This window comes from Melospiza georgiana, chromosome 9, assembly GCF_028018845.1.
Source record: "Melospiza georgiana isolate bMelGeo1 chromosome 9, bMelGeo1.pri, whole genome shotgun sequence".
Classification (NCBI taxonomy): domain Eukaryota; kingdom Metazoa; phylum Chordata; class Aves; order Passeriformes; family Passerellidae; genus Melospiza; species Melospiza georgiana.
The window spans coordinates 25,701,581-25,729,532 of record NC_080438.1 but is presented as its reverse complement, the minus strand read 5'-3'; the positions used below and the strand labels follow the sequence as shown (position 1 = coordinate 25,729,532).

Sequence of the window (27,952 nt, the reverse complement as noted above, 5' to 3'; positions counted from 1 at the left end):
TTGGCATAGCATTACCACAGCTTTTTTAGGGTTTTTTTAAGCATGTTTCTGCATCAGCCTGCAGGAAAGCCTCACGTACACCTGCCATGCACTGGGGCACCTCAAGCACAGCCCGAGTCTCTGTGTGCTGCTGGCAGCGAGGGGGCTTGGGGCAGTAGTCCCTACCATCCATCCAGCCAAGAGCTCCTCTCTTCCACCAGATCCTGGGAAACTGGCTGGGGTTTTCTGTGATTTCAGCCACATCTTGAGGCTGGAACTGGGGTTTGTATTGGTGCCAGCAGCACCCTGAACTGCTGGGCTGTGCACAAGAGGCACAGCTCAGGGCACTCCATAGTCTGGACATTGACACTTCCCCCAGGCACCCACTTGCTGCCATCTCCCACTTCAGGGAGAATGAGCACACACAAAAAATGTGATCTATTTGTTTAGCATCATTTGATAATGACATTAATTATTTCATCTCTGAGTTAATAAGCAGCAGCTGTAAATAGCCAGAGGCACCGAGTCAGCCCATCAGCTCATCCCATCCAGTCATTTATTAATCTTAAAGGAATGTCCCAGGCATTAAATGAATATTTCTAAATCTCTTGGTTTGTTGGGTTTTGTTTTAAAGCAGTTCTCCATTTATAAGCAAATAATGACTGCATGAAAATCAAGGCACACTAAAGCCTGACAGAGCTCCACTTCTCCTTGCAGTATTAGCAGTGAACACAAGGGCAATGTTTCTATTTTTTCCAGCTAAGTCTTGTCCTCGCAAGCAATGACTCTGCGTTTTCAGCTCGCAGGGCACAAATCCAAGTGTGATCTCATGCAACTGTCAAACCTCTCCTAACAGAAAAAAAGCCTGTGCCAAGAACAGGTAGAGAAATCATAAATAGCTCTCTCAGGAGTTGGTTATACAAGTGAAATATTTCCAGAACACATTTTTCCTACTATTCTGAAGTTTTAATTGCACAGAGACAGTTCAATGGGCACCTGGTCATCCCTTTAATGGATTCATTTCACTGCTATGTATGAAACAGCCAGTTGCTGGTGCAAGCAGGACAAATTGCAAACGTTCAGCTTCACAGATAAACAAGGTACCACCTCCACCACTAACTGTACATGCAAACACCTGGCTAATCAGCCTTTTCAATCTATGGCATGGTGGGGATTTTTACCCTCATCTTTGGATCTTGCCTGGGCTGGTTTCACACCAAAAATACCCATGTCCGTTTCAGCACAGGTGCTTTCAGAGTAGGTGGTTTGAAGGAGGAACTGAAGCAGGTCCAAGGTTTTGCAAAGGTGAAGGGGGAGAAGAGGAGCACAGAGCCCAGCCCAGCCTCTGCAGCTCCCATTTCATCTTGCTCAGCTGCAATGGGATGAAGAAAAACCTTTATTTTGTCAGACCATTCCCCTGCTTACACCCACTGTCATGGAGGACAGGGCTTTGTTTACATGCAGCTGCCTTTTTGAAGGAAAACTTGGGAGTTTCCACAATGGATTCATCCTGCTGTCTGCATGAATCAATAAAATCTACCAATGTCCCTGCTACAGCCCCAGTAGCACACTTAGTAAGGATTCCAAATACTACCAGGGACATGGCACTTGAGCACCTACTTAAGTACTTGCCTGAATTATGGCTCAGCTGCCACAAAATCTCCGAAGAACAGAAAACTGTTTGAGAGGAGGGACATGAGAACAGAGAGGTCATTTTTCCGAATATGGACTGACTGGTTGGAAGACAAAGCCCCATTTCACCCTGACACACCCACACGAGGGCAGCTGCAAAGCCTGGAGATTTCCAGCCCCAGCTCATCCATATGCAACAACCCATCATTCACGTTGTGTGAGGAACATCAGAAACCCTGCACACTAAACACAGTGATACACAGGAGGCACTTCTACAGCTGGAGTTGAGAAAGTCTCATGGAAATACAAAATTTGTCTGTGCAAATTTAAAAGCTCTAATTTACCAAGAACACTTACAACCATATACAAAGATACAGCTCAGGTCCTGTACTGAAGCATTGCTCCACCACTCTGGGTGAGGTTCATGCTACTTTTGTTGTCCCCCTGAGCCAGAAATGAGAGCCCAATGTCACTTAATATCATGCTACCAATACTCTCAGGCTTTATGAAAATATAAAGAAACACTAGTACTCACTGTATGCTCCTGCATTAATGTTTAGGGTGGAACAACCATGTCCTGCTGCAACCTACACGCTCACTAAAATAAGTTTGTCAGTTTATACTCACACAGACAAACTGCAGTCATGACAAAATGCCAGAATAGAGTAACACTGAGCTTTTTTGGGAGGTAAAAAAAAGAAAAATACACACAGCCCCAGCAAAACAGCTACCAAGAAAACCTGCGAGTTCTTTATGTTTAATTTACGACATTTAGTCTGGACATCTAGTGTTGTTACCTTGGGAGTTACTAGGGTGTAACTACAGAGGTAACTGTAATACCTAGATAAGCCCCAAGAGAAAAAGCAGCTTACTGCTCAAACTTCATAAGCAGAAATATCATGACTCAATGACTATGAAACATTTTATTTAACTTTCTAGCCTTTCTAGCTCACCCTTTGATCCCTGAATGGAGAGGTCTCTCCAAGAGGCAGAGGGTGCAGCTTGGGAAGCAGATGGCCTCAGTGCCACTCCTGCAAGGCTGCAGCACTAAACTCACTTTGTCTCCTCATGGTCAGCTGCAGTTAAGTGAAGTCAGGGAATTAAGTGCTTCCCTGGAGATTTGCTGAACCAAACAGGTAAAGTCACAAGATGAACCTGAATTCCTGTCTTTAAATGGGACACCACCTTTCTTATGGGTGAATCTCCAGTGCAGTAAAGGCATAAGTAGAAATTACTGCAGCAAACAATTTTTTGTTCTGTCACTTGTTTTTAATTGCACAGTAGAAACAGAAATAAACTGATCCTTCTGGGAGAAGGGCAGCTCTGTGTTCTTCCTTGGGGGCAGAAAATGATTGGCATGGCCTTCTCCATGAACTTTGGCAAAAAGGAGTCCAGTGTTCACCAAATGAAGTCTGCTGAACACCATAAGCAAGTACTCTGCAGAATAATTTCAGACTAGAAATCAGGTTAAAGAAAATGTGTTTGCTCTGCTCAAGCTTTATACTGAAATTAGCCTTGAAACAACTTACAGGTCTGGTTCTAATTTTCTGTATTATTCCATGTAGAGCTGCACTCCTAGTGTGGTGTTCATTCATGTTATGGAATGGTTTACCCCAGTGAGAGAGGGTAACATCCAGCAGCACATGCAAAGGTGCTCAGCCCTTGGAGCTGCACTTTCTGCAGACTGGAGTTCAGCATTGTCTCTCACTTCTACCATGAGTCTCCATGACAAATTCACTGCAAGATGCTGAGTGGTCAGTCAAAGCTCCCTCCATCACTTAACACATGCCCTATTTTAATATTTTCTTTTTTTCACTGTTGTTTTTGTTTGGTTTTACTGACTATAGATGAGACATTTTGTTTTTCAGGAAAACCAAGTTGTTTGAATATCATATCTGCTAATAAACAAAATAAAAATAGAAGCGTTAGCCCAGAAAAACAAAGGCTGAAAGGGATATAGGATCTCTAAATAAATCAGGAGTGTAAACATCAGAGAAACAACCAAAGATCTATCTGGTAGAAGAATAACAGGTGCAAGTTTACATTAATAATCTAGAATTGTGAAATAAGGTTCTTGAGCCTTAGCTCTTGGTTGATCCAAGAGGTTCCTTGTAGGACAATAGGGCAAAGCTTGACCAGCATCTTTCAAAATCATCCATGGTCTGCAGAAAGTAACTTCACTGAGTGTGTGCAAAATTATCCATATATCCTCTTGTGAAGGCACCAGAAACCAGTCCAATTTCCAGACTTGTTAATATGCAGTTTTCAAGACTGTACTGAAAACAGTTGTTATCCAAATTAATATAGTCTCTGATGCAGTGTAAAAACTAGCAATAATGTTTGTCATGTTTAACCCAAAGTTAATTTAAATAAAATACAAAAGATAATGCTCATTAAATCCAAGCCTCATTTTGTTGAAGCCAAGTCAGCAAACACAGTCATGCCCACTTGGAAGTTTAAAACACTAACAAAACAAAAGCTTTACATGTGAGAAAACAAATATTTGGGCAAAATAATTTCCCCTTAGGAATTCTGGTTGGATCTCAGGGAGGGTTTTGACAGCCCACTGGTGGAAGATACCCACAGTGGAACACAGATGTTCCTGGCCAAACCATTTCTCCTGCAGCACAATCTACAGGCAGCAGCAGGAATGAAGGCAGGGCTGAACAAAAGACATTTATAAAGTTTTTTCTGCTGAACATACGCTAGCTGGAAGTTCCACTTGTGTTGCTTGAGTAGCACCAGGCAGCTGCACCACTAGTGAGGATTTGGCCCATGGCAAGCAAAATGTAAGGCCATCAGTGAACCAGTGTACCTGGCATTACTGCAGCCTGTGTCAATCTGCAGGCACTTTACTGCTGGTAACCACTCTGCAATTAGGATTTAAAATAGTATTTGTCTTACTTTAGTTTGCTGTATTACTTAAGTCATTTTAAGGCAGAAAGGGCACTAGCTACTGCTCTAATTTAAGTAGTTATATTCTGCCCAGCTGAAATGCATAACTGTATTCAAACTGAAACCTGGCCAGCATACTCTGTGAAATAATCCAAGGAACCTCAGTGGTCTCATTCAGAAAACAATTTCTGCAGCTTTGCAGTGCCCCACAACCCTGGATGTGGAACACGACTGACAAGGAAGGGTGTCCTCTCCGCCCCAGCAGCCCCATCTCCTGTGGCTTTGAGGTTTTTTTTGGTAGGTCTCCAAGCCAAAAACTAAGCCTGACCCAACACAGTTAATGAGATGCAAAAAAACTGTAAAGATGGTATTTACTGCTTGTGTACAGTGTTCCTGGTTCTGAATTCAGAAAGCTGAACAGAAAGGTTTGAGCAAGGGGGATTGAGCCACGTAAGAGCACAGCAAGGAGAACTGGTAATGCTGCATGAGTGGATGCATGAAGAATCACCAAGATTTGTTTCTCAATTTTATTTTCTGAAACAGGGTTTTGTCCCTTTATTTGCTTTAAGTCAGACTGGCTTCAACAGGAAGCCAGTGGCCTCCTCTGAGTGATGCCAAACTAGAACAAGGAGACACAACATATAAACAGGACAGCCAAACTGAGGCAGCCAGCCTAGCTCCTCCTCTTGCACAATTATATAATTCCTCAATTCTAAACATTTTACACTACATGAGGTTGTTTTATTAAAAGCCACAGACACTGGCAGTCCTCACATACATATGCACAAAGGTAATCAAACTCCTCACAGCAGTGACAAAGCTTGCCAAGCTACATTCAGACTTTGGAAAGCATCCATGGAATCGTAACTGGAAGGTTTGTGTGAGGAGGGAGGCAGAGCAGAGCCACGATGCAGATCAATGATGTTACTGTGGTCAGCTGTGTCCCAAGGGACAGCACAGGCTGCTGCACAATGTGAACAGGCTGCCCAAGCCTTCAGACACTCCTGCACTGACCAAGTCTACTCATTAACTGTTAGGTAACACTCATGAAACTTCTTTAACAAGAAAAATAGCAAGGACAACAACTCAAGAATCTTTAAAGGTGGTAGTGGTGGACAAACTTAGGCTCTTTCTTTTATTTTTTAATGATTTTGGAGGGTTTTTTGAGCAGAAAGATCACATTTAATGAATAAAGAATTAAGGCTTTGTCCACATCAGACATTTGTCCTGAAGCACCTGGAATCACCACCCTGCTGAAGTTAAAAATGGCAACTTTACTGCATTTCATGCACAGACCATTCCCAAATGCACTCACTGCCCAAACCAGTATCAGATATTTATCCTGTGGATGCTCTGGTACACAGCTGAGTCCAAGTATAGCCTTAATTTCAACACAGAAAAGCCAAAACTTCTCTAATACTTAGTAGCAATAGCACACATCTAATACCTGACACCTCTAGATCTTTCCACAGATGTCACTAAGTAAAATGCAATCTACAGGTGGCAAAGAGTGGGGATAAATCAAACGTCCACCAGTAAGTCAGTTCATTTCACTGATCTGACCAGAAGAAGAAGACAACCCATTTCAGACACGTGAATGGTATGAGCTGACCCACCAAGCAGCAGAGGCATGTTGGAGTGACTGCAGAGAACATGGCTCCATGTGGAAAACAGGAGGGAAAAGCTAAACAATCCCTTTTTGGCAGCAGTGGATGATTAGATCAGACCTCCTTGTCCCAGAAACATCTACACACACAACACTGAGCACAAGGCACACCTCATTTTTGCCTGGTTTCAGCCAATGCTCTGCTGAACACTGAGACAGCCTCTGAGCCCCTCCTCAGGCCTTGGCTGTGCTCATTCCTGAGCTGGGCCTGCTGAAGTCATTATTTTTAAGTGCTGGAGCAGGATCCTGCCATCAAGTTAAACAAACACAGATGCTGCTTTCTCCACATGCCAGAGGTGCACACAGCCCACCAGAGGAGCACCAGTGGGTTCCACCAGCGCTGGCCCTGGTGTGGGAAGGCCCCAGGAGAGGAATTGGTGGTGTCCTTAGGCAGGGGCACTTTCTGTAGGGTTTTGGAAAGTACCCTTCTCTCCCCAGAAAGGCTGCAGAAGTCCAAACTGCTCAAGTTGTTGATGCACTCAGGTAAATTCCCCTCTACCAAAAAAAGCCTTCTGCTGACAACAGGACGGGCAGATTTCCCTCAGCCTGCAGTACACTTCACCACTGACTCACCACCCTGAGGTGGAAACACTTGCCTGATCCCTCAACACCAACAGCCTGTTTGGTAGCATCTGTTATGTAGTTGCTACTACCATTTTCCCAGTTTTTGCTTTCCAATAAAAACACCACTGTGCCAGCAGTGCTGCCTGCAGGAGTCTCCATCTGCGTGACCTGACCGGAGCAAAGAACACAGCGACCCCAGGATATCACGTTCTGAGTCCTGGGCAGAAACTCCTCCTGCCACAGAGGCAGGATCCAATTCACTCCTTTAACTGAGGTAGTTGGTCTTTTTTCAGCTGCAGCACATTCAGGAGACACAGAGACACGAAATTCAGTGTTACAGCTGGAAGTTGGGCAGTCCGGCCTTCACCTGGCTGTAATCCAGTGATATGTGCATAAGACAGACTCCCCCCAAAAGGCAGGGATAAAACACCCTCCTTTCCTACCTCAGCCCAAAACTTCAGCTCTTTTGTCTTTCAGTTCATCAGCTCAGAATAAATGACAGCTACATAAAGACACTTCAGGAGCCGCTATATATAGGGTGAAGTGAACTTTTCCCCAGGAACCTCTAGATCTAGGTCATCTTGCTTCTTCTGGGAGGCAGAAAAAACCAGGTTACTCACTGAACAAGAATAAAGTTTATAAAAGAAATAAAAGATTACTTGGAGCATGAAATCTGTGTGGATAGTATTTTTTTTGTTTCCTAAAGGACTTTTAAAAACAAAACTCGCCATGAAACACTGTCTGTTTGAATATCTGACTCCATCCACTTTAAACTGGTAAACTCACTACATTTTCAGAAAGAATAGGCATTCTTTAGTAAACTTACTTTCAGCAGTTTAGCCACACAGTAAAGCAAACACAACTTCAGGTCTCAGAAATTTCAGGGACTTTGTCTATATGCAGACATAATGTAAAATCCCTCCCTGCACCTCATCTGTGACTCCTACAGGAGGCTGGAATGATTACACATAACCCAGGCTAGCTTTGGTGTGAATCCACTCTGATGGATTAGACACCACATTCCCACTTCCAGCTGAGGGCAGGTGGGAGAATAACCAAGGATCTCACTCAGGTTTGGGCCAAGGGCTACCATTAACTCAGCCCAGCCAGGAAGGTGCCATTAGCTGAAGAGGTGAGCAGGACAGGAAAAGTTCCCTGAGTTCAGAACAGACCTCAGTGCAACACCAGCTATGCAGTGCTCCTTGCCTGCTTCCAAACAGCAGACCCCTAAAAACTGTCAAGTAGAGGTGTGGGCCTGTATTTCAGTTTAGTGACTACAGAGGAGACTTCATTAGCTCTTGTGAGCACAAAACAGCTCACAGAGACTCGGAGAACCAGGAACTGAGAGGTGAAAAAGCACTAACCAAGAAAAATATTAACAGTTAATTTAACCTTAAGTATTTGCTTGAATTTTAAAACTGACTCTCTTCCCTTCCAAGAAGAGTTATACACTTTCAAGGACACCATTCTCCATGGGACACTCCACCACTGCCTCAAGGTCTCCAAATATATAGATGCAACATTAAAGAACTCTGTGAAGCAGAAACTAAAGCAATGTCTTAGTCATATTTCATAAGCTAAACTGAAGATAAATGGATGCAACTGCAATCCAAATCATAATATTTAAACAGAAAACAACAAAGGGAAATCCCAAAACATCAGAAACTGGCAATGGCAATTAAGCAAGTACTACTACAGAGCATAAAATAAAGTCTACAGATGTTAAAATATTAATTTTAGTGTCTTAACTAAATCTGAATTTAGAGCATTAGTTTGCTGAGCCTTTTATGTATTTTCCACTGAATACAGCAGTTCACTGCTTTTTGTTAAGCAACAGTGCAGACCAAACCAGTTTAGCAGTTTGGTATGTCTGCAGTCAAGCAATGCTTGCACTCATTTGTTCAAAACCTGAGAGCAATCTCTTCTCTTTCTGAACTTAAAATAAAATTAATGCATTCAGTCTTAATCCATATTGCAAAATTCTACGATGTCTGAATTAAAGATTTCGACAACTGTGTTAATAAAACACTGTGATTAACGTTCAGTGCACAGAACAAGCTCTGGATCTGGCTTTAATTACAGTGATGAATAAAAGTCAGACACAGGCATTGGCCCAGAGTATTCATGCATTATACTGTCCCATAGATACCAAAATAATGGAATCTGATGCACTTTGATCTCTTAGATAAGCCTCCCACAGCTCTGAAACAGAAAGGGCAAGAGCACCCAACCTCATCCAACTCTGCAATGTTCACACACTGAGTCATAAGAGATTTGTATCCCCACTACCAAGATCCATCTCATGGGAATAAATACTGAGAAATATTGCTCCATTTCCTTCTGGCTACAGCTTGTGCACAAATCATCCAGAGAGCCACGCAGAGTGAAAGTGGTGAGGACTACAGGGACACTTTACAGTCTCCATAGAGCTATTTATACTTGGACAGTAGTTATGTTATAATATATTTGTGGGATATATTCTAGTCTGATTTTCTCTTCTAATGCAGTTTTGCCATGACACAGATTAGAAACTGGCGGCATGTGGTAGATGCAATGGTTTTAATCATGGTTGCAAGATGGTCAATTCCCTGCTTTTGTCCAAACCAGCACAGACTGACTCATTTTTTGCTTACAACTGGATAGTCAAGCAGCTTCATTAAATTTTATTAGTCATAAACCAGGCGTTTCCTTGATGCTTCTAGGACCTCTCTTAGCAGTCCAAACTCCACTGGCATGTGGGCTAGCTACAGTCCCAAACTCTGGGAAACTCAGCCCTGTCAGCCAGCTGAGACTTGTTTTTAAGTGAGGATGAAGATGTCCCTGCAGGAGCTTTTGGCCTTGGAGTGCAGGTACTACATGCAAGGACTGCTCCTGAATCTTGCCTCTAGAAATACAGATTGCTCCTTCTGAGCAAAGAGCAGATGAGAGGACACAGAGGCCACTCCAGTGTCCAAAAATACAACCAAGGGAAACTGGTTTCAGTATTGCAAGGATAATAGTCTGCACATTCATCACTGCATGCTGGGACTAAGGGAGGAACTGAATTTCCTGAGTCACAGTTTCTCTCATCCTTCCAACAGTTTCAGTCCTCCCCTGGGCACCTCAGCTCTACATCATCCCCGAAGTAAACCAATGGCTAAAAACAGAGGGAGGAGGAGGAGGCTCAAAAATCAGCCTGGCCTTTGACAGAGGTGTGCAAAGGTGCACAGAGCACGTGTGAGCATTGTGGTGGCTCAGCAGAAATGCCCAGCCCAGTAACCCAGCTGGTTGTGATTTGGCTGACGCAAGCGCGGTTAAGGGATGGCGCTTTTATCTCCTGCTCCCGTCGCCGCACGCATCTGCTCTTTGTCCATGTCACCGTGTGTGGATCCCGGCCCAGCAGCCTTTATGCCATCAGCATTCTGACCTTCTTCACTGATGGGAAACAGAGTGGTTGGCAGATTCCTATGGAGGGGCTGGTAAATAAAATAATGGCTCTCTGTAACTGTTTGGTCTCTTGGAGATTGTTTCATTAGTTCAGAGGATAGTCACGGCTGATTTGCTTTAGTCCATTCCACAGATCATTATCTCTTCAAAACATAAAAGTGGTTTATTTTCCGTGGGTCAGAAACTGACTGCAGATGTAGAGCCAGCAACAGCTGATCACAGCACTGAACCCAAGGTACATACGGGAAACAGACGGGAAGAGCTTCCTAAGGCATGGTGGTCCTAGATTTTAGGGAGGGTGGTAGCGCATGTTTGGGTTGGCTTGTCCAAAAGAATGCATGATCTTCCAGCACAGCAAAGATTCATCACCCTGATTAGGCAAGATTTCTTATTACCATCTCCACAGACTCTTCATCCTACTAATCAAGCATCTGGAACGCAGGCTGCCAAATAAATGCTGAACTATCAGATTCCAAAACAGATTTTAGGAGACTTATCTACTGCCTTAAACAGATCTTCTGATAAAGCTCTCTCTCTCCAGCATCAGGTTTGTCATAAATTTCCACAGAGGTTCCTTTTGTAATAGAGGAACATTATTTTATTAAAATCAAATTAGCATTGAACACTTTACAAACTTGAATTAAATTACTAAGCATGCCTGCACTAAAGATAAACTTTATTACTCCTTCACTTCTCATTTTACAGTGAAGAAACTAAAGCACAGAGCAGTTAAGTGGTCTGCTGAAGTTACAAACAGAACAGAAGACATTAAATCAGGATGATGATGGCTTACCCTAGGGCTGCTAGAGTGGGGTTTTTCGTGGATTTTGTTTTGCTTGGTCTTGGGGCTGGGAGTTTTTTTGGTAGAAGTGCAGTTTTACCCAGCAAGAAGTTACACAACTCTAGCTCTGCTGGGACAGGTCACTGCTATGGCTGTCCCCCAAGAGGCAGGCAGCACATGACAGCATCTTCTACAAAAACACATCCTACCTTCAGGGGGGAGCAAGACAAATCTTTGCTTCTGAGACCTTCATAACGTCAGGGCCAGTTGTTCTTGTGGTCTAAGTCTGGATCGAAGCTTGCTTTGCCTTTCAGAGTCAAAAGAATAGTAACTCTTCAGCTTCTTCCCCCAAAAAGGTTTCATTCTTACTCAACCATGACATCCCTAAAAATCTGCTTATTTTGTAATTCTTTGGTCTCTGAGGAGCTGCTTCATTAGCTCATAGAAGAGTCATGGCTGATTTGCTTTCGTCTCCTCCACAGACCATTACTTCTCCAAAATACAAATATGTTCCTCTGTGTGTATGGGGAGGCAGAAACAAGGACAAGCACAAAGACTGAAAGACACAAGTCTGCCACAAGCAAGAGGTGTTATTTTTAGTTTCTTTGCCTTACATTCTGCAACCAGTTTGACTACAGCCATTAACAGGGTCTGCAGGAGTGCTCATTAAGCTGAGCTTCCTTCCTTTGTTGAAGTGATGAACAAGGACACAGGATGACCACCTTGAACCAACTTAAGACACTTCTTGCAGAAATCCACGTGAAGCAGAAAGCAATACTCTGTTAAATGTGATTATGAATTTATTATCTTCTTTTCATAATGCCCCTTGGAAGATTTTCTGGACAGAGTGGTTAGGAACAGATCCTTACCAACTGCCAACTCAACCACAACGAATCTGGAAACCAGCTCTAATTTAATAAGAAAGGTGGTAACACAGAGAACTCAAACATCAGCATACTCTTCCCACTTCCTCCAGCCATGCCTAACACATTTTTAACCAACTGTAGTTTAAAATCTATTTTAAGCAGATAAAGCATTACAATATTCAACCAATATTAATTAAAATATTCATTTAAACTGTTTATGAATGGGTATTTTCTAGACTGAAGTTACCTAACTCTGTGATACCATCATACCATCTGGTACCCTTTACTTTCAGGTCTGTTTTCCTTCCTCTCTTCTCCCTCTGCCCCACCAGCTTTTTTCACCAGCAAAATTAAATATGAAAATATGAAATATGAACAATGGGGTCCTCATCAGCCAGTGTGGCAGGCTATGCTGAAACAAATATAGACTGAGGCAGGAAATACAGGTGCAGGCTTTTTCTAACTGTTGTCTAGAAAGGAAGTTTAGACTTAGCACCCTCAAGAAACTTATCACCTAAAACTGATTATCAGCAATACAATTCTCAAGACAACTTGCTAAATTCTTCAGCTGTGGAAGAATAAGAAGTGTCATGGCTATTGTTCACTAACCAAATAATCTTGAATGCTACTATAATGACATTCATAATACATATATTTCATCACTGTATGGAAAATGAACTGTATAGCCCTATACTGATATTGAAGAAAGGTTTATTGCATTGCACATACAAATAATTTACCAGAACTGCTGCATAAAACATGTAACACTTGCAGCTTTTCTGCATGCAGGTCTAAATTACATCATAACTATTTATCAGGAGTGACTTTATCACTTAATGCTCGGTCTTTCACAGATAAAATGTTATTCCAGAAAACTATTAAAACACTTCATTTCTGACATTGCTTGAGAGACCTTATGTAATTCAATCTCATCCTTGAGAAGAAGCACCAAACATCACTGGCTACTCTACCACTTCTTATCCACACAGCAAACTCTCAACTTCAGCTCCTCCATCACTTTCCCTCCTCACTGCAGCTGAATTTCACTGCTGCCAAAAGGGACCAACCAGCAACAAAAACAAAGAGTTTGAAGCCCTTTGAAGTTTCCAGCAGACTCAGGAATTGTGGACTGGAGTGATATTTCAGCTCACATCCACAAGTGCAACTGTAATTCATACACACCATCACCAAGATGTGGAGGACAAGCAGAAAAAAGGGCAAGACGTGCATAGGCAACTTTTAAATATGCTGCTTTCTCTTATATGAAAGTAGCCCTACTAGCTGGTTTGCTTTTTTTCACTGAGAGCTTTCTGTATGCAACATTTTCCCACTGCATCTTTGCCCCTTTTATACTGTTCCAACATAGATCAAGAGTTCCAGATTTTTTACAGCCACTCCATGGTAGATTACAACCTGTTACACTACCAGCCTCCTTTCTTGTACAACACCAGCAGTCACAGATGAGAAATCATTTCCATCAGGGCCCAAGGGAATTTTTTGTTCAGCTCTTTCTATAAATAGGTGCAACTCCTAGATCAGAATTCATCTGGCTAGCAATTTTTAATTGTATTAATTACCATGCCTTTGAAAAGACAGCATCAGAACACCAATGTAACATGCAAGTTAAGTCATAAGGAGAGAGTAAAGGCTTGGTTCCTCTCTTGAGCAGGCCCAAGGAGGCTCTTGCAGCAACCTCAGCCTCAGGAGAAGCCATGAGACATCCTAAATTACACTTTCAAAACCTGCTGTCCCCAACAGCTTTTGGAGGATTATGGGAGCACAGCATTGGGTTAAGCTCCTGTTTGTGATCTCTCATCTCATTTTGTGCCTACAGCCAAATCAAATGAGTATCCAGGCCAAAAGGTTTTAAATTAATCCCTCCAAATAAAAAAAAAAAAAAAATCCACTAGATCTACTGAAACATTTTATGTTGGCCTGTAAGACAACACATGGTGGTACAAAGTACCAGAGGGTGCTCTGGAGCTCTGCAGGTAAAATATTTTATCAGTCCATCTGCCACATCAACATATCAAACGAGCTTGTATGAGGCTACTATCAACACCAAGATCTTGTGCTTATTTCTCATGCTTTTAGCTAAGTAATTTAGCAAACACCTTTTTTAGTATTTTGTCCACAGTAATACTCTATAGAAACTTAGGGAGAAAAGGTGCAAAGCATTTTCAACTTTAATGGATAAAAATTCCAAAATTTAATAAAATGGCAAATTATTTCCTACAGCTATTAGGGAACAGAAATATGAGACTTAAGAAAAGGGACACATCTGTTCTGCAAAAAAAAAAATTTGAGGAGAACTACAAGAATAAAAAAAAACTGAAAAAAACCCAGTGAACTTGTATGGAAAAACAGCAGAAGGCATATTGCCAACAGATGGTGAAGAAGTCATACACCAAAAAGGAAAACAAAGTTGAAAGCATACTCAATTTTGAGCACTTGAGGAAAAAAAAACCAAAACCAAAGCTAACTCCTTCCTAATCACAGATTCCCTGGTTAAAAATGGAGCTGCATGTTCTTAACACTTAGGGAAGCAGTTGTAATTTCTGGGTTCTAAAATGGAGGCATTCAAAATTAGCGTCTGTCTATGAAAATGTTGGTCCACTCTTGAAATCACTTCCTTCCTCCCTGCTATGAAAACACACTCTTTTTTCTGGTGTGTTTTCATTTTTTCTCATGTTAGTGGTTAAGCTCAACACACTGGAAGATATGTGATGCTTTAATAGGCCACTTTCTTATTCATTCAGACACCTGTTTAAAAAGATGCTTCCTCTCTGAGGCCTTTCTGCAGCAGCTGGTAACAGCTACTGCCACAGGAACCAAGAGACAAGTATTTATAGAGCCTCTCAATGAAAGTTATTCCCCATTATTTCTGTGTGTCCATACTGTTCAATCCAATCCTCAACCTGACTTTTGGAAGTAGGAATTTTACACAGCCAGTTTAACAGCACTCACTGATCAAAGGAATTTTACATGCTCTACTGCAGTTTTTACTGGGGGTACATTTTGCAGTTGGAACTCAATAGATAAATAAACATTAAGGCATAACAAGAGTCCCACATGAACACCCCTGGCACAATCATGTCAGAACATAAGAAAGTACTTTAAATGTCAAAATAACACAGAAGTCATCTTCTGCAATAAACAGAAGTCTATCTTCCCCCAGCAAACCTCCTTCCCTTGGTTTGCATACCTTGCAAGAGCTGTTCAGGAAGTTGACACACTGTTGCTGCAAACCAAAGAGCAACAGACACATCAGATTTAACTCTCTTCCAAAATATGCAGATGAAATTTCAGCAGTCGGCTTCAAAAGTGTTCACCTTCCAGTTTCTCAAGGCTAGTTGCCACAAGTTTTCAAACTTGTTTTATCCTCTTCCTTGCTTTCATTCCTAATGTCTACACATTATACACTAACTCTGGTTAAGACACTGAAAGAAGTAATTACCAGGAACGAGGGCACAACTTTCCCATTTGTAACTCTGACTCTGAGCAGCCACTTGAAAGTTAAAATGGGTGGCTTACTTCTAGCACAAAAGTAATACTGGAGCATCAGCAATTGTTCGTTAAGAGTTTTGTGTAGCTTGTAAACATTAACTAATTTAAAATTATAAATCCCTCCAACCTCTTAAGTGCACAAAATGCTGCATAATACTGTAGCTAAGGCCTATCTTTTTTTTAAGTCACAATCCATTGTGGTTCAAAACCTGTGGAAAGAGTAGCTTTGATTTTGACTATGAAACACTAAAGGCTACCCTAAGGTGAAGCTTTAGGAGCTGCCAGGATCAGTGGAGGAGTTTCCAGGACAGACAGTGATGCCTGACAAAGCCAAGTGCCTGTGGGCACATCACCTGATGCTGCACAGGAAGGTTTGCTATGAATGCACTTATTCCATAATAGACACCTGTGGGCACATTTGTTTCACTGTCTGTCGGGTTCTCAGTCAACCATCCACACTTACAGACAAGTTTTTTTTTTTCATCTAAAAATTTTAAAAACCTCTGACCACAGAGGAAGAGTCCTTATCTATGCCAACATCCACACTAGAAGGCCTGCATAAGGCATAAACCTGACTGGTGACTCTTACAAGAGCTAACAGGTTGCTTTCAAAGGGAAGAACATGACAACAAAAACGTCCACAAGTCTTCCTAGAGTCACAGATATAAATGCAATAATTGCACAAACAGTCAAACTTTTTATGCTGATTTGACAAAAATTCAATGAACTTCTAAACCTCATGGACTCTTCAGGCTTAATTTAGAACAACACAACCTTTAAAAAGCTTGATCTGCCACCAGGCACTTTCTGTTGACTGGACTTCAGCAGACATAGCTCAGAAATCAGAACACAAAAATTCCTCACATCACGGAATTTATTCTGGCATTCAGCTTTTGCACCCAAACAAAACAATCAGGCACACGCTGCCAAGAAACATCAGTGCAGCTTCAGGGCACCAGCAAGGGCTGCTACGTGCAGGGCTTCTCTTCAGCACTCTCGGGGCTCCTACCAGGGTGGAATTCTTGAACTCGCTAAAGCATTTGTAGATTACACGCCTGTCCGGTTAAATACTTCCTGCAATTTTGTTAATTATACAGCAGGGTCTGCAATTAGGGAATGACTCCCATCCTAGAAAACATACAGCTCTCAAGTCACCCCCCCAGAATGTGTCTCTACTGCCGTTTCTACGGATGCCTCTGGTATGTATGCTATTATCCCAGACAGGAAAATACTTTCAAAACTTGAACAGAATGTGCAGCTTTACCGCTGGATGGTTTTCCTTTTCATTTTTGAATGCTGCAGACCGCTTGTTTAGGTCAGTACATATTTCTGTGGGTGGGGGTGGATTATCTCCGGGGACAGACAAGTGCAACCCCAAGTTCAGGTTCCCTTTCCGTGTCCATCCCTTCCAGAGGCGGCCAAGCTGAGGCATTCACACCGTCTCCATCCCCCCTCCACATCGGCGCTATCCTCCGCTGTCAGCAAAGCCACCAAAGCAAATACCGGGCCTTTTCCTTCTTTCCCCCTTGATTCGTCATCAAGATGTAAATTAACAGATTCTCTCAGAGACAGGGAAAAAAAAAAAAAAACAAGAAACCCACCGAACAATGGGAAACACTTCCCCGCCGGTGCCCCACAGGACGGAGGGAAACAGGATCTCCTGCACCGGGGGAGTTACTGAGCGGGGATCAGATGCTGCTAAAAATACGGAACGGAGAGAGCGGGCCCGGGCAGAGCCCGGGCAGGGCCCGCGGTCCCCGTCCCGGAGCGTCCCCGCGCCAGACGGTGATGTCACCGCCGGCGGCAACAAAGGACGCGGCACCGGCCGGGCGGCCCCTGCCCTCCGCCCCCCGCCCCGCGGCGGCACCGCGCCTCCCGCCCGCCCGGAGCGCCGGCACCGGCCGAGACAAAGCGGCTTCCCCCGCGCTACGTGCGGGCGGAAAGGGAGAGGTTCGGGCCGCCCAGCGCCGGAGCGGCGGCGGGGAGGCGGCGGCCCCCGGGGCGGTGCGGGCTGGCCCCCAGCGAGCGGCCCCGCGACCCCCGCCAGCCGCGGCGCGGCCCCGCTGCCCCCGGCCCCGCTGCCGCCCCCTCCCCTACCTGATATGGCGGCGGCGGCTCCTGATCCGGCTCAGCCCCGTCTCCGTAGCTAGCTCTGTCCGACTGGGACTCGTGGAGCAGCGAGATGTCATCCGAGGTGGGGGACTTGAGGCAGTTCCCCATCTTCCCGGGGGGAGCGCGGCCCCCCCTCCGCCTCCTGCCGCTCCGGATCCGCGCCCTCAGCCTCCCCGCCGCAGCGCGCAGCCCGCAGCCGCCCCGCCGGGGAGGCTCATGCCAGCCCCGGCCCTAAGCGGCTTAGCAGCTGCAGCCCGGCCGCCTCCCGCTCCGCTCCGCAGCCGCGCCGACCCCCGAGCCGGGGGGGCGGCAGGACGGGCCTCCCACCCCCCGTGGGGCAGCGGGCTCCGGTGGGTCCGCCCGCCCCGCGGCTGCCCGGCGCGGTTCTGCTTCCCGGTCACCAGCTCCCTGCGCACTGGGCTTTGTCGCACGGGCCGCCCTGGCTCCTCCTCTCACCCCTCCCCGCCGGGCCCGGGGAGCAGCCGCGGGGCCTCGCCGGGCTCCGCGCCCCCCGGCCCCGCCGCGGGGACAGCCCTGCCCGCCCCCGACGGAACGAGGCGGGACGGGACGGGATGGGGGACCCAGCCGCCTGCCGGGCTCCCCCGGCCCCAAAATGGTGGGAGCCGCTTCGCTCCGCCCCCGAGCGCTGTGTTTGTTTGTGTTCCGGGCATGGCGGAGCCGGCGGCCGCTCGGGCCCGGCGGGGCGGGACGGGGCGGGATGGCAGCGGGGACCCCGCAGCGCCCGGGCCAGCCCGGCTGAGGGGCCTGTGCGGGGCCAGGGACCTTCCCAGGGGCTCCCCCGCGGGCGGGTCCCCATGCAGGGAAGGGGTTCCGCAGGCAGGGAAGGGGTTCCCCATGCAGGGAAGGGGTTCCCCATGCAGGGAAGGGGTTCCTCAGGCGGGGAAGGGGTTCCCCATGCTGGTCGCTGGCGTGACTCGAGGGGCACGGTCAGTGTAGGCACAGGGCAGTGAACACCAGAGTGGAGCAAAACCAGCAGCAGGCACTTGGCTTTTGCGTTTCTAAAGGTTTTATATGCAATGAGCAGGTATTCCAATAAGCCATATATTTAGCTCCTTTTTTTCCTCTTCATAATAATATATCCTTACTTGGATATAAGTATAGCTAAGTACTGATAAATGCAAATTTGAGGACCGTGGATGCCCTTGTATCACTGTCTTAGTGTGCCAGCACTGCCCCACACAGAGTGGAATATACGATGGTCCTTTGGTTCCTCAAAATGCGTCCTTGGCCTTCAGATTCACACCATGGAAAATACTTGTAAATCCAATTTTTAAAGTGAAGTATTTTTTAAGGTGAAGCAAATGTGGTGCAGATGAGAGCAGCTGCAAAGTCCAGTCTGTAAAGCAGTACAGCGTGGCTGCTGCTTATCACCGAGCTCTCTGCTGATGCAGCTCGGGCCTGCTTTGCACCTCTTGGGTCACAGTATCTCCAGACCTGTTGGTCACAGTGACATATTTGTCTCCACAACTTTTGCTGGTGGACCTCAGTCTGGGATCAGAGTTTTTGCTGATTATCCTTATGAGCTCATTCTTATAGATTTCATTTTATTACTGTTTAGGGTGGTTTGTTTTGCTGCTTATCAATGGCTAAGTTAAACAACCCTGGTGAAAAGCCTATGATTGCTGCCATTTATGGTGTTCTAACACGGTTTCAGGCTTTTCAAGGAAACTGAAACTGAAAATGGGGCAGGATTGTGAGTGTTGCTCCAGATAGAGAGGCTTTGCAATGGTGCATTGTAAATAATGACTGTTGTACCTGGCTTGCTCATTTGGGTGTTTGTCCTATGAGTCTGTTGGCTTGGTTTAATAGAATTAGGCAAGCAATTGTTGGAGGGGATCCAGGGAACCACTGCCTCACCCAGCCGTGATTTCAAGGTTAAGGCAATGTCACATCTGTCTGCTGAGAGAACCTGGTGATGAAACTCCAGCGTTGTCACTGGTATTGTCAGTTGTGCAGTGGCACCATTGGGAAGGAGATTATGGGCAGCTAAACGACTGAGTGAGCTGTTCTCTCATGTTTTGTTTTCTCTGTGAGGCTTGGGCCTGTGTCATTGATGTAGTTCAGTGAAAACCACACTGTGCTGTGAGTGAGGCTGGGATCACGGTTTGATCCTCCACAGTGAGGAGGTCCTATGGAAACCTGTGGTGCCTCCCTGATGTGCCAGAATAGCCTTTCTTTGGAAACCAGAGTGCAAACTGGTCTCATCCTGACATGCAGTCGGGACATAGGTGGGATTTCCTCTGCATCTCATGGTGGAGATGTTGCATTTATTTACCTTGAGGCCAATCTCCAGAAGGAATAGCTGCTAATCCCAGTTACAACTTTCCTCTTACTAGGTACAGGATGCTCCAAATCTGGGCTTGTTTTAAAAAATGCAGACTTTCAAGTGCCAGAAGAGACCTGCTTTTCATGGTGGACTCCCAGAGACCAAAGAGGAAGCAGAGGTTCATGTTTGGCCTTGCAGCAAGACAGACTGCACCTGTGAGAGCTCTGAAGGGGAAGAGCTGCTACCAGTCACGGCTGGATTCTTTGGAGTAGGGGTGGTTGAAGGCACTGCTGTTCCCAGCCTTTCACTCCTGTTATGTCAGGTAGGTCATTAATAGTGGCTTTGCACCACTGGCTCCAAAGTTGTACAAAGGTCCAGGAGATGGAAAATGGAAAAATGTCAGTGTTCACAAACGTCTCCTTGTATATGCTGAGGTGTAGCTGTGATCCTGCTCCTTTTGCTACCACACTTTTTGCAGGTTGGGGATGAGGAAACAGAGAGGTGGGTCCTCAGTGGATGGGATTTATGAGTGTGGTTTCTTTGTTTTAGCACAACCATAGGGCAGTTTAGCTGCTTACTTCAGTTCTCTCTGGTTTTTACTTCCTCTGCTTAGTTTGGGGAACAAGTAACAGTCAGAATGGGTTTTCTAAAGCCTTAAAATGCTCTTATAGAGGAAGAAAAATTCATGTGGTGGTTTAGGGCTGCACAAATACTACAGATGGAAAAGATCATGCAAATACAAAAATTTGTGTCAGACTAATATCAATGCAGAACTGGCAACACAAGTCAATGAAACCTTTTCTCACCTCTAGACATTTAAACAGTTGGCTGTAATCTGTTGTCAGAGGGAAAGGTTTATGTTCTGAAGTTTGCCAGTGTACAGAATTCATGTTCTGGTACACCTCAATACAACAATGGGTCTGTCCTCACCACCTTCTGGCAGCTACCATCCTCTGAGTGAAATCTCTCTTTCAAAACAGAACGGAAATTCAAGAAAAAGAGTTTTAAACTATGCAGACAAGTTTATGTTTTATTTTGCAGACTTTTGATATGAGAGGAAGCAAGTGGCATATTGATGTATTCTTAAGGCTCATATGAGGTAGCCAGAGGTGATAAACTGTTTTACTAAACAATCCATTTCCTTTTGAGTTAAAAATCTAAAATTCACTGAGGACATAAAAAGTCCTTCTTGTTAGGAGTTCCTCTACAAAATTAACGTCATAAATTGCCTAATTTTTAGATGAAAGACCCTTTGATAACACCATTTTACGTGACCCATGTTCATGTTATTGTTGGACGACATTTTGGATATGTTTAATATGTCATGCTTAACAAAAGTTTTTGAAAGACCTTTTCTGTCCTCAGCATGGAAAAGTTTTTTCACTTCCTTTTCTTCCATCAAGCTTATTTTCCCAGCACTTATCATCTCTCATTAGGTCTTATCTTTCTTCTGGATAGGATTGTTTTCCCAATTCATACACAGAAGCCCAGTTGACTTCTGAGAGCAATCTTTCCATGCCATGGTACCCAGAACTTCAGAGATAACTCTGTTTGCTTGGGTAATGTTGGTGAATAGAACACAATGCAATTTTAAAACCTTTTTCTGGAAGGAAGGAAAAAAGAAAAAGGCTTTGTATACCTCTGGAGAATGGAAGTAAATTACATTCTTCCATTATGTATGTGAATCTGATTACGAGGATGGTGGAATTAATTTATCTGGTTATAAAGGACATGGCATCTTCTAAAATGCACATGATTATTTTTAGTTTTGTTGATTTTAGCTGAACTGTAGACGTTTCTCAGTGTATGTTACAACTGCATATTGCTTTCTGAGACAGAGTGAATGCATCACTAGAAAGCAATTATGGAACTAATATATTTCCCTGAAATGTACTTTGTGATGCAGGATTTTACTCATGTTTCTAAAAATTACTTAAACTTCTGCCTGAATTATCCTAGTATCACAAATATGCCACTTATATCAATTTATCCCAGATACCATCTTGGTAAGGAGAAGTATTCCATGACTGGCAAGAATAACTTGCCTTCCATAATAACAGTTTTCCCCAGGTCCAAAATGTTTTTTTCAGTGAGGAATGTAATGCCTGCCTATTCTGTGCACTGGGGCACCTGCACTGTGAGCCACAAAGAACAGAAAAAACATGTATTTTGGGACTAAAACACCCAAGCAACAAAGCAGACAGTCATCATACAAAAGTAACTTCTTCAAACAAACCCTCTGTCACCCAGCTTCCTGGGGAATTTTGTGTAGGAATCAATTTTTCTTTTTCTCCCTGTACCACATGTTGCCATAGTCTCAACTTCAAGAATGATCAGAGACCTATAAAACATGATCTAAGGGGGAAGATTGAAAGAATTGGGGTTGTTTAGTCTGAAGAAAAGGAAGGTGTTGGGAAAAATGGTAATGATCTTTCAAATATATAAAATTTTTTCTCTGCAGACAGAAGGAATCAGTTTTTCTTTATGTTCAGTGGGTCTAGGCCAAAAGGACTTGGAGATTTAAAGTAGATCTTAGGAAATCATTTCAAACTGAAAATGTTGTTTGGCAGTGAAAATGATTATCTGGGAATCTCATTTGCTGAAGGCTTTGAAAGGCAGATTAGGTCACATGTCTCAGGAATGGTTTTAGTTGCAGTAGATTAGATGGAGATAACCCCAAAAGGTTCCTGGCTGCTTTATGATGTTTTGTTTCTCTCAGGTGATTTGCAGCAGATGCTTTACTGCTGTGTTATTTTGATTCTCACTCTTCCTTATATCCTCAGAAAATGCCGGGAGAAAAGATGTCAGTAGGTAAAAATTTGGGTAAATAGGATGGGTGGGGACGTTGCCAATAGCAGAGCACTAAGAAATCACAATTCCTGCAGGAAAACTGATGTGCTTGAGCAGAGTGTGACATGCTGACATGTCACATTCAGCATGTGTGACATTCAGCTGTCCTCCTGACAGACTTTGGGACACAAGTGTTGGGCTGGCTTTCAACAGGTGGTGGTTAGTCAATACCCAGAAATCAATGTTTTAAATTTCAATTTTAAATTTGAATTGGAGCTTCCCCTTTTGCTGTATTTGAGCATTTCCTGAATTTGCAAGGAGTGAACTCTATCCACAGTTAACCAGAAGCCAGTTTGTTAGACTTCTTGTTCCTCCAGTTCTCTGCAACAGTAAGGTGGTATCCAAAGTGCTTGTAATTCTTTGAGACCGAGTTGATGCATTCTGCTGCAAAATTTAAAACACCTCTTGTTCACCTTCTCCATACTTTTCCTGTTTTCCTCATTTTCACCATTCTTCCTGTAGCCTAAAATCTCTGTTTTCTTCATGTAGGTAACTGTAGGTCTTCTGCAATATCAGAGTGATAAAATGACACTTGAACAGATTCATGAGAACCTAGGGAGTGTGACCTGTCAACTCTGGTTGGCAACTCTGCTCAAGTCCAAGATCACCTAAGTCTTTGTCATTCCTTGACAGAAAACAGTTTAAACTCTTTCTGGATACTGAGTGATGGCTACAGGTACTGTGTTCTAATTCCTTGCTGCATCACAAAATTTCCTAAGATTGCTGTAGGCCAAACTCTTTATTATGTATTCTGTTTGTATTGTTAAAGCAATTTTAGATATCTGGAAACTGTTACAGTGCTTTGTTTCAGTTTTTCCTTATGGATCATGATTTGTTATTCTCTGAGGTGTTTCACTGTCCTGCAGCCTCCTTCTTTGGTCCACTTTTCCAGTGAGCATGGCACCCCAAGCTGCACAGAGTGATCCAATTAAAACCTCAGTGTTTAATAAAGGAATATTATTTAGTGTGTACAAAAATGCCATTGATCAAATTTAGTGTCCTTCCTTTTTCCAACACATCATTGCCTGCACTTTGTAGCTCCTGTCACTTCCTGTCCTTCTCTGTGTAATTCCTGCCTACTCACATTTTCTTATTTTATGCTTCTGCAGGTGATTATTCTGAAGGATACAATTCTGCATTTCCTGTTGAAGCTCTGCTCTGTGACAGCTTAGCTGGATTGCAGCAGACAAGGTACTGGAGACTGACCAGAAGGAATGTGAGAAGGAACCATTGAAGATTTTGTACTAAAAGTATCAGGTGGTTGTGAATGACTGCCCTTGGGAAATTCACTTTATCCTCTGGCCAGAAAGGTTTCTTCTAAACATTTAGTTTTGCTTTTTGATTAGTCTGTGTTTGTACAGCCTCCTCTTGGAGAGACAGGCTGGAAATTTGTACCAGTATTTGCTTTTGCATGCTCAAACACTACTGTGCTTCCTGAAAAAAATTCTAGAAAACAACTATATCATGCAGAAAACAGAAGTTATCATAAATTAAACATCTGACAGTATGAGAAGGAATACCAAAAGGTAATTGTACAATTCCTTAGTCTGTTCTGATTTTGGGTGTGTGGAGATTCCTATAAGACGTGAAAACCTTGCCTGTTTATTTACATGACAAAAGAGGAAAAAAGCTTTTTTTAGCAGAACATACTGTTTAAACAAACATCACAGTGAAACAAGACAGCTAAAGGTACTGTAAGTCCATTCTTTTTTTATTTTTTATAATGTTTTGAAGTTTTTGTGTCTAAGAATAAATTATTTTTCTTTTCCTTTATTGTGAAGTGCATACCTACAGTCAGTTTTTGTGACAGCAAACTGTTCCCTCTTTCTGTTAAGTTTACAAAAATTGCACACTCTGTGGAGCTACTTTAACTTTTATTTGGAGGCTTTATCATCTTAGCAGTGGACTTGCAGGCTGCTTCAGAAATTCTGGAGGCTGCATATTGGCTTAGAAAATGGCTCAAAAGCCACAGGCACACCATTTGGTGTTTTGGTCAGTGTGCTGCTCCACAAACTCTCCTTTAGACATGGGGACTGCACAGAACCTCTGCAAGACTCAGGGTGATTGCAATGGAGCATTTTGCCTCTGGCTTACAAGCTGTACACCAGCAATGTGCAAGGGTTAAGGACAAGATAAAATCACTTGCTGCTGTTTTGATTTCCTGAGGAAATGTTGTTTTTACGTGAAAAATGAAGAATGCAGTGAGGACCATTCCTGTGCCAAAATTTCAAAGTGTGTTCCTGTCGGCTGTGGTGCCATGCATAGGTTTTACATCAGGATCTTAAATTTGGATATAAAGATCTCTGTTGTAGAAGCCCCATCTTGTGGACAACCAATCAATGACTACTTCAGCACAGCTGAAATTTGAAATACTTAGAAAATATGGAGATATTTTGGTAGTTTCTGCAACAAATTGGAGAGTCTTCATGTTTCTAGAAAATATGGAAACTTCATTCATGTGTAGAAATCAGCATGTGCTTTCCAAACACTATTTCCACAGGAAGAAATTGAGAATTGCAGAGAGATATCAACACTGGGGTGGAACTAAGGATGGTGCCCTCAGAAGCCTGTTTTAAGTCCAAATCAGCTAAAACACAAACCTGAACCCTGCCTTGAATTCCCCAAATAGAGTCCTGTAGTACTTGGATAGTACAAATGAGTCTTTAAGTGGCAAAATCATATAAGGGCAGAAGAACATCCTTTGAAAAAAATTTGTTAAGAGAGAAAGAATAACAAAGTATGCATGAAAACTGAATCTGGAAACTTTGGAAATATCCTTAAGGAGATTGTTTGTTTCAGCACAAAGTAGTGGATGAGGTCAGCAGCTCCAGACTCAGTGAGTCAACACACTTAGGAGGAAGTAAAGAGTGTGAAAACAAGCCTGTGATAAAAGCTAATTTCAGGTTTCAGTGTGACCTTGGTAGGATATATTAGATATATTCTATTAAATAGAATAATACATATAATTACAATGTCTTTTTGTTGCTCTGAAGAAATTGGGTTGCTCTATGATAGTTTCTGTTTCTTTCATATGCAGAAAGTAGGAACCTTCGTGATAGTTTTCTGTGTAGTAATTAAGGCTGTAATGAAGGAGCCAGAAATTGTGGCGACATCTAGGGAAAGGTTGGCAGAAGTGCCTCCAACTAAAACACCTCCCACTGAAACTGTGGCCACTTCTTTTCCTGTGAAGGTGATGCATCCAGGGAATGTCCTGTTGGAGTGGTTTATTTGGAAGGGATGCTGAGAGTAAAGAAGATTCTGGCATGGGAACAGGGTGTCACTGCAGCCCCTTTGATGGCAGCAGGAGAGGGGTTTGCTGTTCCTACACGTGGGTGTCTGACTGAGCAAGGGGATTAACAGAGGCAGAAGTTCAGAATTTGGTCATTGCAAAGACAGTATATAATTTCTTAGTCCTTACCAACAGCAGTCTGGATGAATCTTCACTTTTAATACCAATTACAATGCATTTTTCTATTTAAAATTATCCTTAGAAGTGAGTGTACATCTGCTGTTTCACAGTTAAGTTTAAAATAACTGTTTCTTTCATATTGAAATAATTAGATATGAATCATTCTGTAGTCTGAGAATTTCATACATGGTTCATATATAACATATATAGATCTGAAAAAATCACCTTCCTTAATAAGCTAACAGGTACAACTATAAATGCACATTATCAGTATATTACTAAAAAAATCACAGAAATATCTGACTCCTTTTGCTTCTCATAGTCTTTTGGAACAGAATTCTACATTTTTGATGAAAGGCATGTTTGATGAATTGTCTGAACCAGTGCAAAACCTTTGAGAAAAATGTATATTCCAAAGTCTTCTCCTTAAAGGAGAGAATATTAAAACTTTAGCAATATACAGGACTACAATTTTTGCCTGAGAGCAAATTCTGCTGGAACCAGCATGTGCAATCGAAATCAAAATCTTTCTCAGTGTGAAGTGAATCCATGAAAGGATCTCTGCAGCTCCTTTCTGTGGAAGTTGTTTCTTCCAGGGCAGACAGAGAACAGCAGATGCTGGTTGACCCCTCAAGGGAAGAGCAGATGAAGTGGGAACAGCTACTTAGAATTCCCTGCACTTAAATAATAAAGCAAGAACAGTTCAGCAGGAGGAGTACAGACAGATATTAGTGTGGTGGGAAATCTAGAGGAGCTGCAGCCTAGGGAAAGAAAATGAAGATATAAAGTTTGTCATGAAAGGGTGTTGGAAAACAAGGATTTATTCCAGCAGTGTTGAGGGAGGGAATAAGGGCTGCTCAATCCCTGCTCCACCAGGTGAGTGCATTGTAGTACAGACAAAAGACAAGTCTTGGTGTAAAGGACAGACTATTGCCTTATTCTGAGCAGAAAGCTCTAAAAAAAGTAATTATTGGTAAAAGCAAAGTGTCTGAAGGAGTAGAAGAAAAGGGTATCATTCAGTGATACTTCTTGGATTGGATTGTGTTATAAATTACAGGTGTTTGTTTATGCCCATATGAGAAGGAAGGGAACTGATTTCATCAAGAGCAATTTGTTGTACCTTCCCTGCTTAGGTACAATAAAATGTTCAGTTGCAGAGGGTTCCTTGCTAAAAGTTGCACAGTAGTATTTATCTGTCATAGATGTTTTTCAAGAGAATACAGCAGAACTGGAAACTCAAAGTTTGAGTGTAAACCTGCAGTAATCCACTGTCAGGAGAATTGTGTAGGTGTATAAAATTGATTTCAAAGGGAATGAAGAGGTGTGACTTGTGAATTGCTACTTTTTAAAGATAAAAAATTAGTTCACATGTAGGTCATGTTAAAAAAAGAAAGTAATTTTTTGTCCTTGTCTCTTTATTATGCACATTTTTATAGATGTTTTCTTTGGTTGCCTATAGCCTTTCTGCTATTTTAAATATGCTCAAATTTTTATTGAGATGAAAATGTTAAGAGATGTAATGATACTGATATATCAAGTGGGGCCATTTGAAAACAAGGCTTGATGTGTTATGCCAATACAAATTAAATCCCTGCAGTTGAACCTTGAGCACTTGTGTTTGTGATGTATAAAATTGTTCCTTTAAAGCTGTCTCTGTCTTGTGTCCCTTCCTCTTCCAGCCCAGTCCTTTGTCCAGAGCTGTGATTGCTGTGGTCCCATTGTCACCACCACAGGATCCCCTTCCCCAGGGATGGATCCTGGTCCCTGTGTCAGCCAGGAGAGGAGAAGGACAGAGCCCTGCTGTCACCAAGGACATCCCAAATCTCTCCTGAGCCTCGTCCAAAAAGGTTCCGTGATTTACAGTTCCTTATGGCAGGACACTTCTTCTGGTATTGTCATGAGCAGTTTTAAAATGTTATCAGGCAATAATTGCTATCACAACTTTTAATTCTGTGTTTCTGTTTCAAATTTTCCTCAG

The 27,952-nt window shown here is 43.1% G+C and overlaps 1 protein-coding gene and 1 long non-coding RNA gene across 3 annotated transcripts in view; one reads left to right on the top strand and one right to left on the bottom strand.

Annotated features, from left to right (window-relative positions):
• RNF11 (ring finger protein 11) overlaps positions 1-17,626 on the bottom strand; it is a 30,572-nt gene extending 12,946 nt beyond the window's left edge. Inside the window, exon 1 of the mRNA XM_058029742.1 lies at positions 17,414-17,626. Coding sequence (XP_057885725.1) covers positions 17,414-17,536 — 123 coding nt within the window. The 5' untranslated portion in view covers positions 17,537-17,626. The remainder of the gene's footprint in view (positions 1-17,413) is intronic.
• Positions 17,627-17,783: 157 nt separating this feature from the next.
• Positions 17,784-27,644, top strand: LOC131086657 (uncharacterized). Of its 2 annotated transcripts, none has more exons than XR_009114778.1 (3): positions 17,784-18,044; positions 23,055-23,241; positions 23,675-27,644. It is a non-coding gene; the product is annotated as an uncharacterized LOC131086657 (long non-coding RNA). The 2 variants fall into 2 exon arrangements; XR_009114777.1 differs by lacking the exon at positions 17,784-18,044 and adding an exon at positions 18,253-20,037.
• The last annotated feature ends 308 nt before the right edge of the window (positions 27,645-27,952 follow it).